Source organism: Megascapheus bottae, chromosome 30 (genome assembly GCF_031878675.1).
Source record: "Megascapheus bottae isolate mThoBot1 chromosome 30, mThoBot2.hap1, whole genome shotgun sequence".
Lineage (NCBI taxonomy): Eukaryota > Metazoa > Chordata > Mammalia > Rodentia > Geomyidae > Megascapheus > Megascapheus bottae.
In genome coordinates this window covers 7,551,132-7,564,765 of record NC_143538.1, presented here as the reverse complement: position 1 = coordinate 7,564,765, position 13,634 = coordinate 7,551,132, and the positions used below count along the sequence as shown (strand labels likewise).

At 46.8% G+C, this 13,634-nt stretch overlaps 1 protein-coding gene across 1 annotated transcript in view; it reads right to left on the bottom strand.

Moving 5' to 3' along the window:
* Positions 1–13,634, bottom strand: part of Trpm1 (transient receptor potential cation channel subfamily M member 1) — a 55,896-nt gene that overhangs the window by 35,652 nt on the left and 6,610 nt on the right. The window contains 5 exon segments of the mRNA XM_090321442.1: positions 283–454; positions 1,474–1,598; positions 2,019–2,232; positions 3,673–3,868; positions 5,539–5,618. Coding sequence (XP_090177568.1) covers positions 283–454; positions 1,474–1,598; positions 2,019–2,232; positions 3,673–3,868; positions 5,539–5,618 — 787 coding nt within the window.

Below are 13,634 nucleotides of genomic sequence, written 5' to 3'. Positions count from 1 at the left end.
CAGAACAGTTACTGTGAAAACTACCAAGTTGTTTCTTGCAACACACACACACACACACACACACACACACACACACACACACACACACACACGCACGCACACACAATTTGGGCAAAACATCACTTGGCCCCATCACAAGTACAGTTAGGCAGATGGCTAAGATCAAAGGCCTAAGTAAGGCATTTTCCCTATTGAACCACCAAAGCTGGGCCACTTCCTCTTGCGCCTTGTTCTCTGACGGGCTGAGTCCAGTGAGAGGGGCCTGGCCGTCTCAGAACTTACTTGTGTTGATCTTCTGCAGGGAGATGTGCTTTTCCAGCTGCCGGCGCAGCTTCGCCTCGGCCCCGTACTTTCCCAGAGTGCCATTGTCAGCCAGGATGAAGTGTGTGTGAGAGTTGTTGAGTACAGAGAGCTTACTCAGAGGGTTAGACATGGTCTGGTACACTCTTGTTACCTGACGAGAAGCACAATGCGAATCACAGCAGCAGAACGGAAGCTAGTAAGACCACCAGAAGAAGCACGTGGAATATATTTGCACAGAACAGCTGCCCTCACCTCTTCTCATTTCTCTGCCCAACCTGTTAAAGATTTATCCCCACATCCCTGAGATAGGAAAAAGAAATGACTATCTTACATAATGACAGCCTAACATTTCTATTTATCTCCATGATGCTTGCCACAGGAAAAAAAGAAAATTTACATGAACACAAAATCGCTCTATGATAATAGAGCAATTATTTATTAACAATTCAGATGTCCATCAACAGATAAAGGACTAAACCACCTCTGGTATATCCAGTCCATGGAATACCACTCAGCCATGGAAGGAAGGAAACAAGGGAAAACCTGATCATCTGGATACATGTTAAGGAGAGTGGGGGAAAAGAAAAATCTGTCCCTCCAGAGTTACATACTCTGTGGTCCCATTCTAGAACATTCTTGAAATGGTAAAGTTATAGAGATGTGTAGCCCCTTTGGGGTTATCAGGACTGAAGGGAGAAGTAAAGACAGAAGGGAATTAAGTATAGACATCACAGGACAATAGGAGGGAATGGACTCCCCTTTTGTATTTTGATTGTATTCTGTTGCCCATCTGGGTAGTAAAGGCGTGTTACAGTTTTGCTACCCACTGGAGGAATGAGACAAAGGTAAACAGGCAGTTGTGGGTCTTGAACCTGGGGCCTGGGCACTCACTGTCCCTAAACTCTTTTACTCGAGGCTAGCACTCTACTACCTGGAACCACAGTTCCATTTCTGGTTTTCTAGTGGTTCACTGAAAAGTCTCCTGCCCCCAGCTGGCTTTGAACTGCAATCCTCACATCTCAGCCTCCTGAATAACTAGGATCACACAGGTGAGCCACCCACACCCAGAAGCTTGTTATTCCTTATAACTACTCGTTGAACATGGCATTATCTCAAGGGACATACTTTACCATTTAAATCCTGTCCGTGTCATCTGGAGGAAATACTTACATCCCTCCCAATCAGGTCTTCCTTGTTCTCCACCATGCCCCACGGAGCAATCCCTATAGCGCAGACCCGCCCTCGGGACTTGGAGGAGTGGTCCTTCAAGGCGTCCCCCACGTGGCTGATGACACCTGTGGAGGAGCCGTAAGTCACCATTCCAGCCCATTGATTTCCCCTCAAACCACCCTCGATGCCACCACATGCACCTGTGCTGTGCCTCCATTCTCTAGGGCTCAGGATTGGGGTGTGTTTCTCTTTGTACAAGTATGAGCTCATCATAAATATGAACAGTGACCCACTTTCTATGGCCCAAAGACAGAAAGCCCTAGGATCTCTCTGGAAGGCCTTGGTGACACTCAGCTAGAAGTGAGAGCCTTGTTCTCAAACTTCTCTGTGCCTCCATTTATCCTCCCATAAAATGAAAACCCTCACTGGATAAAGATTCCCCTGCCATCATGATTATGATCAGGGTGCAGTGTGTCGTGTCTTCCCTCCATTATTACTAAGAAGCTCCCAGTGGGGGCAGGCGTGAGGGAAGGGTCCTCTCTTACCAGTGCTGACTCCGCCCGTGAAGATCCAGGCCCCTGTCGTCATGGCAGCCTTGATCAAGCCTTTGCCAAACACCTGCTTCAGCTTCGGCTGCATCTCAAAGTTCTGCAGCCCTCCATGCACCGATATTAAGAGCTTGGGGAGTTCCAGCTGCCAGTCCTTCACCATGAGATGAAGCAGGAAATCTGGCTTGGTGTCATAGGACACACGGATGTACTGCAAAAAAAGGAAAAAAAGTGTGGTCACCACAATCCAGGCATGGAGTCGCCCCCAATGCCCCTCCGTGGATGAATGGATCAAAAAAATGTGGCATGCCAGATGCAGTGGCTCCTGCTTGTAATCCTGGCTACTCAGGAGGCTAAGGATCATGGTTCAAAGCCAGCCTGGGCGTTAAAGACTGCGAGATTCTTATCTCCAATTAATCACTAGAAAACGGAAAGTGAGGCTGTGGCTTCAGGAATAGGGTGGTAGGTTTGAGCTGAAGAGCTCAGGGACAGCACCCAGGCCCAGAGTTCAAGCCCCATTACCCACAAACAGAGAAAGGAAGGAAGGAAGGAAGGAAGGAAGGAAGGAAGGAAGGAAGGAAGGAAGGAAGAAAAAGAGATACACACACACACACACACACACACACACACACACACACACACACACAGTGGAATTTTAAGCATCCATAAGAATGAAATGGTATCATTTGGAAAGAAATGGAAAAACCTGGGGGAAAAATGATGTTGAGAGGAGTGAGTCAGATCCAGAGAGACAAAGAATGCAGGTTTTCCCTTATACTTAGAATCTAGATTTAGGTTATAAACTTGTAAGTCAAGTAAATACATTCAGTGGTATGTGTGTACACATGTATTAGCTGAAAATCCGGTAGATTCCAGGGAGAACTCAAATAGAGCTATTCCTTAGCAAAGCAAAGTCAACGTTTGGCAAAAGAAAATACCAGGAAGTGAAAACTTGAAAGGGGTGCGGTGAGGTCAAGGAAAAAAACGGTGAGCAAAGAAGAGAGGGAGAATGTAATCAAACAATGTGTATCCTACAAAATGAAGAGGAGTGAGAGAAAAGATTGGTAGGGGAGGATTGAGTGAGACCGTTGAAAGTGATGACACTGATCCAGAAACTTTTGTTAAAAGATAACTCTTTGTACAAGTACTTAAAGATTTTTTTTAATTTCAAAAAGAATAGGTGGTACAGTAGAATGTGTTTGGAAGCTTGGGCCAGAACAGTGTTTGTGGGTTCACAACTTTGATATGGATTGAAGAGACACTGAATCTTCTTCAAAATGATATCCAGTTTCCAAATCTGGAAATGGGCTGGGAGTTTGGCCCTAATGGTAGATTGCCTGCCTCGCATACACGAAGACCCTGGTTCAATTCCTTAGTGCCACGTACATAGAAAAAGCCGGAAGTGGTGCTATGGCTCCAGTAGTAGAGCTCTAGCCTTGAGAAAGCCCAAGGACAGTGCTCAGGTCCTGAGTTCAAGCCCCGGGACTGATAAAAACAACAACACATGCGCTGATATATTTTTGGCTTTGCAGTGAAACGTCTAGAACAATGGACTCATCATCATGGAGAAGACCCACACATTGGAAGTCTGTGGCATTCCCCAGGGGACCACAGCCACTTCCCATGGAGCCTGGTCCAGTTTCCCTCTTACCATGGCTTTATTGACATATCCACCACCCTGGAATTCAAGAACCCCATAGGAATCCGTTGGGTAGCTCTGGGTGTGTTTGCCAACAGACCATTTTTCAGGCTGAGCTTCCACCTGCTTGTTTTCCTCTGCATTCTTGCTGGGAGTTGCACTGGGCGGAGGGGGGATGTGTTGGTTGATGAACTGACCACAGCAACACCTGGAAAGAAAGACATAGTAGCTGGGTATCAGTGGCTCACGCCTGTAATCCTAGCTACTCAGGAGGCTGAGATCTGAGGGTTGCAATTAGAAGCCAGCCCAGGTAGGAAAACCCTGCATGAGACTCCTGTCTCCCATTATTTATCCCCAAAAAGCCAGAAGCAGAGCTATGGCTCCAATGGTAAAGCACTAGTTTTGAGCACTAAAGTGCAAGGACAGTGCCCAGGCCCTGAGTTCAAGCTCTAGAAATGACATACACACACACACACACACACACACACACACACACACACACACACACACACACACACACACGCCTGAAGGCTGACATTCTAGCACTTGAATCATGGCTCCAGTTGTGACTTTTCGGTGGTTAATTGTAGTAAGAGTCTCATGGCCTTTCCTGCCCAGGCTGGCTTTGAACCATATCCCTCAGATTTCAGACTCCTAAGTAGCTAGGACTGCAGGTGTAAGTCACCGGTGCCAGGCTTAAGTGTGTAAATTCTCTTGACTAGAAATTGCTTCATTCGCTGTCTGACTTTGAGGCCATTTCTCTTAAGGTATTTTTAAGTGTCTTTAAGTAGTTTTCCAGGTGGGTTTCAACCCAACATGTCCGTTTATAAGTACCAGGCGCATCTTAATCAAGGTCTATTCCTTCCATCATTCTCTTCAAGTATTTTTTTTTTACATAGGATGTACAGAGTTATTTTTCTTATTTCTATTTTTGGGGGAAGTCCCTGCTGGAGAATGCATGGAGGACAGAGAGGACTGTGCCGGGACCCTTCAAGCTCTTCTTCCTTTCCTCTTCCTCCCCCTTAGCTATGTTTGGGGGGCAGAGCTGCAATTCCTGGCAGGTGCCAAGTTGGGAGTGCCATGGGTATAGTTTCTATCAAGGAGGATCAGTGAGGGAGCACTAAAATAAAGAGGAAGACATTTGGGTGCAATGAAAGACTTTTGTGAGCACATATTATGGCACTGGTTGTCTTAGAAGATCATTTCTGGGGTTCAAGCAGGAAGAGATTCCTGCATGGTAGGGTATGAGGGGGTGGGACAGGAGTGTTGTGATTTAACGTGTTCAACAGCTCTGAGTCAGGCAGTAGCTAAACATCTGTGCCCATGTATCGTGGATCCCATGGATTTCATGGGTAAACCTGGGGACACATCACATCTCCCACTTTTCAAATCCATCCTCTTTGTTTCCTCCCCTGGAGAGGAGACCCTGTAACTAAATTCATGTCTGGTGGTTTGCGTGATTTCAGAAGTTTAGGGCAGATGCATTTGCACGGAGGTGAATGGAACAGATTGACATTCTGTGGACACGCTAAGCCTTTTTATAGAGTTCTACAGAGTGCACTTAAGCACTCCAATCGCTCCTGTGTTGAAAATAATTGTCTAAATAAATTCTAATACTCTGTTAAAGAGTCCCAGAAGATAGGCTAGGGATCTGTCTACAACTCCCAGGCCTTTGATCTCCCTAAGAGGTGTGTTTGGAGAGGCCCCATTAGAAACTCTTGCATCTTCCCAGAGGAGCTCAGCCGCCCAAGCATCCCTTGTTAATGACCCATGCCAAGGCTGAGGCCTCTTCCTTCTCCCAGGACCAGGAGAAGAGCCGTTGCTAAGCAACGGATGGAGACGCCCTGCCTTGGGTCTTAAGTATGGCCTCCAACCTACCTGTTAGGGTCTTTTGTGCTGGGAATTATGAAGACACATTCACGTTTGCAAAATGTTCTCTCAATCCAAGCTTTCTGACCCTAGAAGAGAAAGAAGCGGAAATGAGATGGATAACTCACGAATGTCATCTCTCTCCCTCCCTCCCTCCCTCCCTCCCTCCTTCTCTCCCTCCCTTCCTCCCTTCCTTCCTCCCTTCCTCCCTTCCTTCCTTCCTTCCTTCCTTCCTTCCTTCCTTCCTTCCTGCCTGCCTGCCTGCCTGCCTGCCTTCTTCTGTTTGGTATAGGTCAGAGACCTGATGGTTTTGCTCATTGGCTAACACTCTACAGATTGAATAACCCCTTTTAAACTTAAATATAAATTTAACTTTACATGCTATTCACAGGAAGTCTTCCCATGACATGTGTTTGTACAGAGCTTTAGGGGCTTTGTTGTTTTTATGTATTTGTTTTGTCCTGGGGGGTGGGCAGTCAAAGTGTTAACCAATCCACCAATGGCTAAGAAGCTTTTCCTCAGTTACCCCTGACTTCTTACTCTTTGTTTCAAATACACTTTGTCTCTACTTGCACTCTTCCTGCTTCCCAATCCTCTCGCTGGCTTCTAATCTCTCAGAGTCTGTTACTTCTGTTTCCCAGACCTTTGGCTTCTGTAATAGTTTCTGCTGTGTCCCATCCTTCAGTTCTTGGGGGGGATTAAGACCTCAATCCTTAAGACCAAGGTCAAGCAAGGAGAGTCTCTGTTCACCCCTGGAAAGAGCTCAGTCCTAGGTAAACGGGTAAAGGGTGAAGGACCCCAGCCAGACATTCCTCCACCTCTTCGGGTTATACCCTGGAGCCCAGAAATGTCAACTTGGGAGTGAAGAGCCACAATGCATTGAGCTGGTACTTCCTGACCGCTTATAAATTAGTCAAGCCTGCTCCACAGTTACCACAGAAGCTCAGCGGGCCAGGCCCTGGGGGTATTAGCATGACGTTCTTAAGAAATATGTCCTGTGAAATAAAAGGAAACTTAGGAAGAGGAGTCCTATGGGGGATTATAAGGAAGATATTTCCTGTTCTGTGAAGCAGTTCTGGTTTTCAGCTTTTTTTTTTTTAATGCCAATCCTAAGACTTGAACTCAGGGCCAGGATGCTGTCTCTCAGCTTTTTCACTAAGTTCTCTGCCACTTGAGTCACAGCTCCATTTCTGTTTTGTTTTTATTTGTGGTTTGTTGGGGATAAGAGTCTCGTGGACTTTCCTTCCCTGGGGCTGGTTTTGAATTCGATCCTCAACTCTCAGGCCTGGAGTAGCTGGGATTCTAGGTAGGAGCCACCAACAAATACCCACCCACAAGTGGACTTTCTAGAATGTGTTTTCACACACGGAAGAATCCCTGAGGAGGAAGAGAGAGGGATCACCAGGTGATAGGAAGACGGTAGGAGTGCAGACAAGGACGGGGGAGGGAAGGAAGCCATCTGGCTTCTAAACACAAAAGTTGCCTTACTACTAGACCAAGCTCTGTTTACCCCCCTGGCTCTGATTCTTGGGCCAAAATGAACAGTTCAACCCCCAGCGAAATGACGGATCTGTGGACAGTTTAGCCAGAAGAAACCAGTTGTTTCTGTGTGTATATTTAGAGCAAATGACTCAAACTTTCACCCACCCATGTGTAGCCCACACAAGGGCTGGCTTTGACCCTCACATAAAAAAAAAAAAAAGTATAATTAGCGGCCATTATTAACCTAAAAGGGAGATCACGACTCTAGCTTTTTTATTTATTTATTTTTTAAGTCCTCAGATATAGGGAACTGGTTGACATTCCTGAACAGCTGCAGGTGGCTGCAGGTCCGCATTTCTGCGTGGATGGATCTCTGTTCTGTTTGGTTCCTTGCTGGAGGGGGGCGGGGGAACTGGGCTCCCCCACCCCCAGAGCCCCACCCCATCTGGGCCAGCTCCTACATGCCAGTGCATAGCCAAACAAACTCCCGAGCCAACACACTGGCACCAACCATCCTTCCTTATGTGCACAAAGGATTAAGACCCACAATCATCCCTTCCTGCTCCACCCTCCTGCTTACTCACCCCTACCAACCCAGGAGACCTGGGTGGAGAGCTTTGACTCCCCACTCTGGGCCTTAAGGGACCAGGGACATGCTCCTATCAGACACAGCCTCTGCCCCACTGGGGCAAGGCAAATCCTTCACCTTGCAGCAGCATCTGCAAGATGAGGCCAAGAATGACCCCAAAATCTATGGGCTATAAGCAACTATGAAACTCAAATGCCATAGTGTGTGGAAGAGCAATGTGGACAGATTTCCCAGGTTTTTCCCTCATAGATCTCTCCAACCCCCTCCCCAAATAAAACAACAGCCAAAAAGCAAAACAAAGCAAAAAATAACAAAAACAAAACCAGGACCCATCAGAAGTTGTTAGCTAATCCCCTAACATCAAGCTTTCCTGTCTCTTTGGCCTACAATCCCCTTCTATCTCAGGGGATTCAGTGCAAAACTGTTCAAAATATAGTCTCAGAAACAGGTTCAGGGCCAGGAGTGTGGCTTACTAGTAGAGTGCTTGCCTAGATTGCATGAAGCCCTGGGTTCAGTTCCTTGGTACCACATGCACAGAAAAAACCAGAAGCAGTGCTGTGGCTCATGTGGCTGAGTGCTAACCTTGAGAAAGCCCAAGGACAGTGCCCAGGGCTTGAGTTCAAGCCCGAGGACTGGCAAAAAGAGAGGTGGGAAGGAGGGGGAAGAAAGGTTAAGGGACATGATGACAGCTTTTCGTTTTCTTTTTAAGAATTGCGATAAGATCCACAAACCCTAAAGCTCACCTCGTTTTAAAAACTTCTTTGCAGTAGTGGGGTGTGAACTCGAGGCCTCCCATTTGCTACAGTGTACTACCACATGAGCTACATCTCCAGCCTGGATATTTTGCTGGTGTTTTCAGAAAAGTCTATTGAGTTTTTTGGCCCAGGCTGGCCTCAAAAACTCTTGCTCCAGATTTCAGCATCCTGATCAGAGTAGCTGGGATTATAGGAGTGAGCCACTGCCACCCAGCTCTAATTCACCTTCCAAAGTAAACCACTGAGTGGATTTTTGTCTGGTTTTCTTCCAGTATATTCCCAAGAGTGTGTAACCACCATCATTTTCATCCATCCCTAAAACAACATCCGGGTATCTATTCCTGTCCCTTTCTAATATTTCTCCCCTTTCTACCTGGCCACCAAGCATCTGCTCTGGGTCTCCATGGCTCTGCCCCTTCTGGATATCACATGTGATGGAATCTTAGACTGGGTGGGCTTTTGTGTCTGTTTTCATTCACCCTGCATAGCGTTTTCAAGATTTGTCATGTGGTACTGAATTCCTTTTTTATGCCTTAGTACTAATTTATTCCGAGTATTCTAACTGAGGATTGAACTGGGTTGTTTCCACTGTGGGGTACTGTGAAACGGGGTATTATAAGCTCTTATTCTTTTGAAAGGGAATGCCGTGTCACCCTGAGGGGCGGGGAGGAAGGGAATTTATTAACCAGGTGAGGACAGGGCAGGAGAGGTGGACAACTGGATCAAGAAGGAAGGGTATGCTGGGCCCAGGAATGTAGAGGGAAGTCCTGGGGCTAGCACTGGTGGCTCATGCTTGTAATCCTAGCTACTCAGGAAGCTGAGGCCTGAGAAACAGAAAAGTCTATGAGATGCTTATCTCCAATTCATCAGCAAAAAGCTGGAGGCAGAGGCATGACTCAAGCGGTAGAGCCTTGAGGAAAAAAAAAGCAAGGGAGAGTGTGAAGTCCAAACTTTAAACTCTAGTACTGGCATGCACATTTAAAAAGAGAGAGAGAGCATTTTCAGCTGGGCATGGTGGCTCACACCTGTAATCCTAGCTACTCCGAAGGCTGAGATCTGAGGATCGCAGTTCAAAGCCAGTCCAGGCACTAAAGTCTGTGAGACTCTTATCTCCAATTAAACACTAGAAAATGAGAAGTGTTAGGATTAGGGGTAGGTGGTAGCCTTGAGCTGAAGAGCTCAGGGACAATGCCCATGTCCAGAGTTCAAGCCCCACAATCGAAAGAAAAAAAAAAAAGAGAGCATTTTCTAAAATCATCTAATGCCCCAAGTAAGATTTCAGTGTTAGAGAACCTGTGTTATTTTCCCTCCAGCACCTTTAAATACTCATGTGTCATGGTATTTCATTGCAACACAAATAAGTGAAGTTGCAGAGTTCCCGACTAAATCCCCAAATTATGAGAAAAGAACCAAAATACCGAAACAATCTCAGCACTCACATTTGACGAGTTCACATTTCTGATGACATTTTCTGGAGCCTAAAATAGGCCGGCGGGAGTGATCAATCTCAGTGACAAACAGAACTCCAAATGTCATGACAGAAAACTGCAGCTCGATCATGTGCAAAAAGATGCTTGGTGAGCATCACCAGATACCACCCTTCTCCAAACCAAACCGACATCCTTCCAGCCCACTCTTGGACAGGCCAAGACCCCTGGCCAATTCCCTTCATTTACATCTCTGAACAAATCTGTCTCGTCTTTCTTCTCCCCACTTCTCATCCATTCCTATCCCTTGTCAGAAGAAAGCTAGACAGCAATGCCTTTGTCATCATATAAAAAATGTACTCATTCTGCACATTATTATTGTGACCCCTTTTGTTGTTACTTTAGAAGTGACTTATTAGACAGGAGCTGGTGACTCACACCTGCAATCTACTCAGGAGACTGAGATTGGAGAATCATGGTTCCAAGCTAGCCTGGGTAGAAAAGTCCATGAGGCTCTTAACCTCAAAAAAACTATCAGAAACCTGGGAGTGGAGCTGTGGCTCAAGTGGGAGAGTATTTGTCTGAGTTCAAGCCCCAGGGCCAGAGGCTAGATGATGGTTTGTGGGTATTCAGATTGTTCTCTGGGCTGTGCTAGGGTACGCAATGCTGTATAGATTCTACAGGCCATCAGGATAATTTCTACACATGGAATTGCTGGTCTTTAGTAAATATTCCTGAACTGCCTTCCACAAGCTAATTCCCATCTCCAGTGTGAGAGAAATCTACCCTTCCCACTCCAGTGGGAACTGGACAGTTACTGCCCTATGGCCTTGGTAGTTACATTGTTAGCTTATAACTGGTTGTTGGTGGTTCATGTCTATAATCCCAGCTACTACTCAGGAGGCTGCGATCTGAGGATCTGTTGAAATCCAGCCCAGGCAGAAAAGCCTATGACTTTTATCTCCAATTAACCATCAAAAAGCCAGAAGTAGAGGTGCGGTTCACGTGGTATAGTGCCATATCCTTGAGTGAAAAGTGAGAGTGAGAGTGAGAGGTCCCAAGTGTAAATCCTAGCACCAACACACACACACACACACACACACACACACACACACACACACCACACACAATGTAAGCTTATAAAGGCTTATACGGGCTTATCCATATGCCCATATGGACTTCCATGTTTTGGAAGAAGGTGCATCTAAGGAAGATTCTGATGTTCCCAAAGGAAAGAAATTGAGGGAGAATGCCAACAAGCCATAGATAAGAAGGGTGAGCACTGGTACTGGAATCTCTGAGCAAAGCCCCGGGGACCCTTGCCTTCAAAAACTGGCCCCAAGAAGAAGCTGAGAGCATTCTGAGCCATTCAGTCATCTTTCCCCCCGTCAACCTCGGTGGGCCTATTTTAGAATGACCCTCCCATAACCCAGGCAGACTATAAATCCTGCATCCATTTCCCCACAGCCTTATCCAAGCCAAGCTTTGCAGGAAAGGAGTGAGAGGTCTGGGAAATGGAGCCCCACACCTGAGCTTACCTGTCATCAGAGGAGAGTGGGAAGGGAAGACCTCAGCCTTCTCCAGCCTCCTTTTTGGCCCTGGACAGAAAGCTGGGAGGAGAGGGCCCCCCCTTTAACTGAGGCCATCCACACGAGAAGCATGTGAGCACCACCAGTGGGCCAGGCCCTTATGATCCCCAGAAGACAATGGCCCCGTGACTTCACTCCCAGGCCAGGAAAGGAAGCCAGGGCCCGAGCTTCCAGGCTGCACAGAAAGGGGCCTTGGGATCTGAGAGAGAGAGACAGCAGCCACAGGAGGTTTCTTTGAAGTAGCTCCCTCCCCCCTCCCCCTCCCCCTGCACCTTCCAACCCCCTCCCCCCAGAAATGTCAGCCTGGTTTGCATAATTGAGACAATTGGACATAATCAGTGCTTTCAGAAGCCCTCACATCAAGCCTTCATGAGCCATGGAATCACGTGGCATCAGCTATTACTAAGCCCCTTTTTAAGTCTTCTGAGGTCAGGCCAGGAGTAAAGGGGAATCCAGCTATAAGTGCTTTAGAATGAACCCCACATGACTCTCAGTCCTGTCTGGCGCCTTTAACCAACACTAACCCGACCCTGTCAGCAGCCTGCCTGGCTGTGTCTGTTGTCACCCCAAAATGGTCATGGAGGGGGATTTGGGAAATCTGCCTTCTAACTGGAAGGAAAGCATCCAGCATGGGAGTTCACTCCATAATCCCTCACATAGAGGCCCATGGGCCTAGGTGTGGGTTCTCTCAAAGTGAATCATTTTCCTGCTCCCTCCGTCCCCTGTATTTTCTAAGTAAAGCTCAAGATTCATTTGGGAATCAAGGTAGACCTTTGGCTACAAGACTCTCCATCCAGGGTCATGTAACGTCCAGTTGTCTGTCTTGTGGTATCAGTGGACTTCCACAATGATTGCCTAGAGCTGTGATACATCCAGGACTTACAACACAGTCATCTTCTAAGTCAATGGCATCTTTAATTTGGGCTTGGAACTCAACTGGAAGAGAAATCCTGCCATCTTCTTGTCTGCTTATAGGAACTTCCTTCATTTTTTTCTCTTCCCTCTTCTTTTTCCTCCTCCCCTCTTTTTCTGTGTTTTTTCCATCCTTCCTTCCTTCCTTCCTAACTTCCCTCCGTCCTTCTTTCCTTCCTTCCTTCCTTCCTTCCCTTGCTCCTCAGTGGGTTATGCTGCAATGTTGGCAGAGGATATGTTCTGCAATAGCAAACACATGAACAAAAACACCCCTGCCAAGCATTTAATGTGTTTTTTGTTTTCGGAATCATTTCTCCAACAAAAAAATACACCCAATGGCTCTGCAGCGGAGACATTTCATTATGCAAGAGCTTTGTAGACACCTCATAATGGTATGAGTGAGGGTCTCAGGTGGATTGGGGTGTATAAAGAAGTTCTGGGTTCTGCCATCACCAGGGATCACAGCTGGAACTTCTGGAAAGTTCCATAGGAGAGAGCATCCCATGAGAGGATTCCCCTTCTTGTTTAAGACATGCCTACCATCTCATCAACATACAATTCCACCAGCCAAGCGATGGAAGCCCCCCTGGCATGTGCTGGCATCCACGCAAGTCTGAGTGCCTTCTGGAGGCAGAAATCTTTTCTTCTCTTTTCACTTGAAGCCAGGGAAAGACTCCCAAAATGTGGGTCTAATTACAGGCATGTCAAGTTGACCTTTTCCTCCTTCACCAAGTCTGTGTTCCTGAGAAGAAATCTGAGCAGGAAATTTACCATGAGATTATTCCACACCCGCCCCCCTTAATCTGACTGCGACCTTCTTTTGTTGACAGCAGCTTGCTGGCATTAGACAAGAGAATTTGCAGGTCAAGAGCAAAATGGACAGACAGCCCCCTGCAGCCAGCTGAGCCTTTTCTGCTCACAGGGCGAGGGGGATGGAGCAAACTGCTCCTCTTCAGCCTTGGGCACTTGGTTTGATTTTCATTAGAGAACTCACAATAGGCAAGATGGCCCTTCTGCCTTATCTATCTCTCACGCTCTCTTTTTATGTATATGGGTCAGTATTGAGACTTGAACTCAGTGCCCATCATCCTTCTTTCTTCTCTCATCCTGTTTATTTTTTATAATCTAATTTTTTGTTCTTGCAAGTCCTGCAGCTCGAACTCAGGGCCTGGACACTGTCCTTGGCTTTTTCTCAAGGCTAGCACTCTACCACTTAAGCCACAACACTGTTTCTGGCTTTTTCTGTGTGTGTGGTACTGAGGAATTGAACCCAGGGCTTCGTGCATGCTAGGCAAGCACTCTACCACTAGGCTGTGCTCCCAGTCCCTATAATCTGATTTTAACTCCTATA